Source organism: Geotrypetes seraphini, chromosome 14, assembly GCF_902459505.1.
Source record: "Geotrypetes seraphini chromosome 14, aGeoSer1.1, whole genome shotgun sequence".
NCBI classification, from domain to species: Eukaryota; Metazoa; Chordata; class Amphibia; order Gymnophiona; family Dermophiidae; genus Geotrypetes; species Geotrypetes seraphini.
This window is the reverse complement of record NC_047097.1, coordinates 63436739-63439180: the sequence shown is the minus strand read 5'-3', so window position 1 is coordinate 63439180 and position 2442 is coordinate 63436739. Positions and strand designations below refer to the sequence as shown.

The 2442-nt window shown below is 40.1% G+C and overlaps 1 protein-coding gene across 1 annotated transcript; it reads left to right on the top strand.

Moving 5' to 3' along the window:
• Positions 1–277: 277 nt before the first annotated feature.
• Positions 278–1231, top strand: LOC117348144 (olfactory receptor 1020-like). The gene has a single exon (XM_033919848.1). It carries the CDS (start codon positions 278–280, stop codon positions 1229–1231), a length of 954 nt encoding a protein of 317 aa, XP_033775739.1.
• The last annotated feature ends 1211 nt before the right edge of the window (positions 1232–2442 follow it).

Below are 2442 nucleotides of genomic sequence, written 5' to 3'. Positions count from 1 at the left end.
CAGGCTCCCCCATGAAAAACCGTATTCGCGGTTTTTTGAGATTCTCAGGGGTTCTTGGAATGGAACCCCCGCGAATATCGGGGAAGTACTGGGAACATATAAATAATAAATGAGATAGTGCTAGTCAGTGTTATAAGAATATAGTGTTATTTTCTAGCACACAGACAACATAGAGCTGCATTTTCTTCACTATCAACTGTACAGTACGAAGCAAAAAAACCATAATAGTTTGTTCAAATCTGATTTCTTCTATCAACAGGAGCATTCATAATAAAAAATGGAAGGCAGGAACCAGACGTCAGTGACTGAGTTCATTCTCCTTGGACTCACTCGTGATCCAAAGCTCCAGATTCCACTCTTTGTGCTCTTCCTACTGGTCTATGTTATCACCCTGCTGGGTAACATGGGTATCATTCTTGCAACTAGGTTAGATTCGCGCCTGCAAACCCCGATGTACTTTTTCCTCATTCACTTGTCATTCATAGATATCTGCTATTCTTCTGTCATTACTCCCAAAAACCTGCAAACTCTACTGGCAGAACAGGAAACCATCTCCTTCACTGGTTGTGCTCTACAGTTGTATTTTTATGCAAGTTTTGCCACCACTGAATGTTTTCTGCTGGCAGTCATGGCGTATGATCGTTATGTGGCAATCTGTAATCCATTGCTTTACCATGTCATTATGAACAGAAGACTCTGCATCTGTATGCTGAGTGCAGCTTATGCAGGTGGCTTTGGCGATGCTCTAGTGCATACAATTTGTACTTTTAAATTGTCCTACTGTGGGTCTAATGCAATTAATCATTATTTCTGTGATGGCCCTCCTCTCTTGATGCTTACGTGCTCTGATACTTTTGTCTGCGAACTCGTATTTAGTATCCTTGTTGGGTTCAACACTATAACAACCTTTGTGGCAATCTTAGTCTCCTACATCTTCATTCTCTCCAGCATCCTGAGGATTCGTTCCACTGAAGGAAGACACAAAGCATTCAGCACTTGTGGCTCCCACTTCACTGCTGTGCTGATTTTCTATGGAACTCTTTTTTTCATGTATTTACGGCCTGCTTCGAGTTACTCTATGGAACAGGACAAAGTAGTTTCAGTGTTTTATGCAGTATTAATCCCCATGTTAAACCCCCTGATTTACAGCCTGAGGAACAAGGAGGTGAAAACAGCCCTGGTAAAGGGTTGGGATCAGTCCTTCACATCATTCAGAAGATTTTCCAGGTAAGTGTTTATGTTCAGTGATCTTGAGTCACTCGAAAAACATCTATGTCCTGGAAATGTCCAGACTACTAATTTGTAATCCGCTTAGAACCGCAAGGCACAGGTGGAATAGAAATCACTAATGCCACATTTATTTTCATTCTATATCAATGATGATGATTTTGATTTGATGTGGTAATCCCCTTTGATGACCTCTGGGCTGAAGAATTGAATTTAATCTCAGATGAAGTAGACTGGAACTCCTTTTGGTCTCTATCAGCTCGGCCCACTATGTCAGCTTCAATTTGCCAATCTACATATTTTGTTTTGCATAGGGCCTACTTGACCCCTAATAAAATCGCCAAGTTTAAACTCTCAACCTCATCAGGGAAGTGCTGGTCATGTAATTCTCAGCCTGACTCTTATACATCTCTTTTTTGAGTGTCTTAATGTACATTTATTCTGGTCAAGCATTTGGCCGAAAATAGTTTCTATAACTCATTTAGAGAGTGGTATCTCTAGCTCTTACAGAATCATTATTTTGTGCTCCTCGTGCCCAGATATTTCGATCCCATCAAAGTACTTTAAAATATTTGACACTATCGGCCTCTTTTACAAAGCTGTGCTAGCGGCTGCGCTGCGCTGATGGCCCCGAAGTCCATAGAGATTTAAAGGGATTCGGGGCTGTTGCCGCGCGGCAGCCGCTGGTGTGGCTTTGTAAAAGAGGCCGTGTGATTGCTCTGGCAATCCAAAGAAGATGCTGAAGGAACGTTTTGTACTGGGTATTAAAGAAGATGGTTTGAGACGAGAAATGAAAAAAAGAATTGAAAGAGTACCAGATATGTCTTTCATTGCGTTGTTGCAAAAAGCAGTAAAGTGGGCTGAGGAAGACGTTCCTCTGGATTGGAAAGAGAAGCCTACAAGAGTATTATCTCGAAATCGTAGTAAACTTGCCCTGAGAAGCCTAAAGATCGAAGAAGAAAACAAAAATACTGTTATGGAGTCAGAATTAAAAGATTTAAAGCAAATGATGACAGTAACAATCTCAGAATGTTTCATGAACATCACCAAGATACTCATGTAATGGGAATTTTTATAGTAATAGAAATCATCGGTTTGCTACAATCGGATCTTTTTGCATTTATATTTTGTTATACTTTGGGCACATCATATAAAATGTATATAAATATAAAAAATGTTAATTCATTGGCTTTTAATCTGTCACTGAAGCAGTCC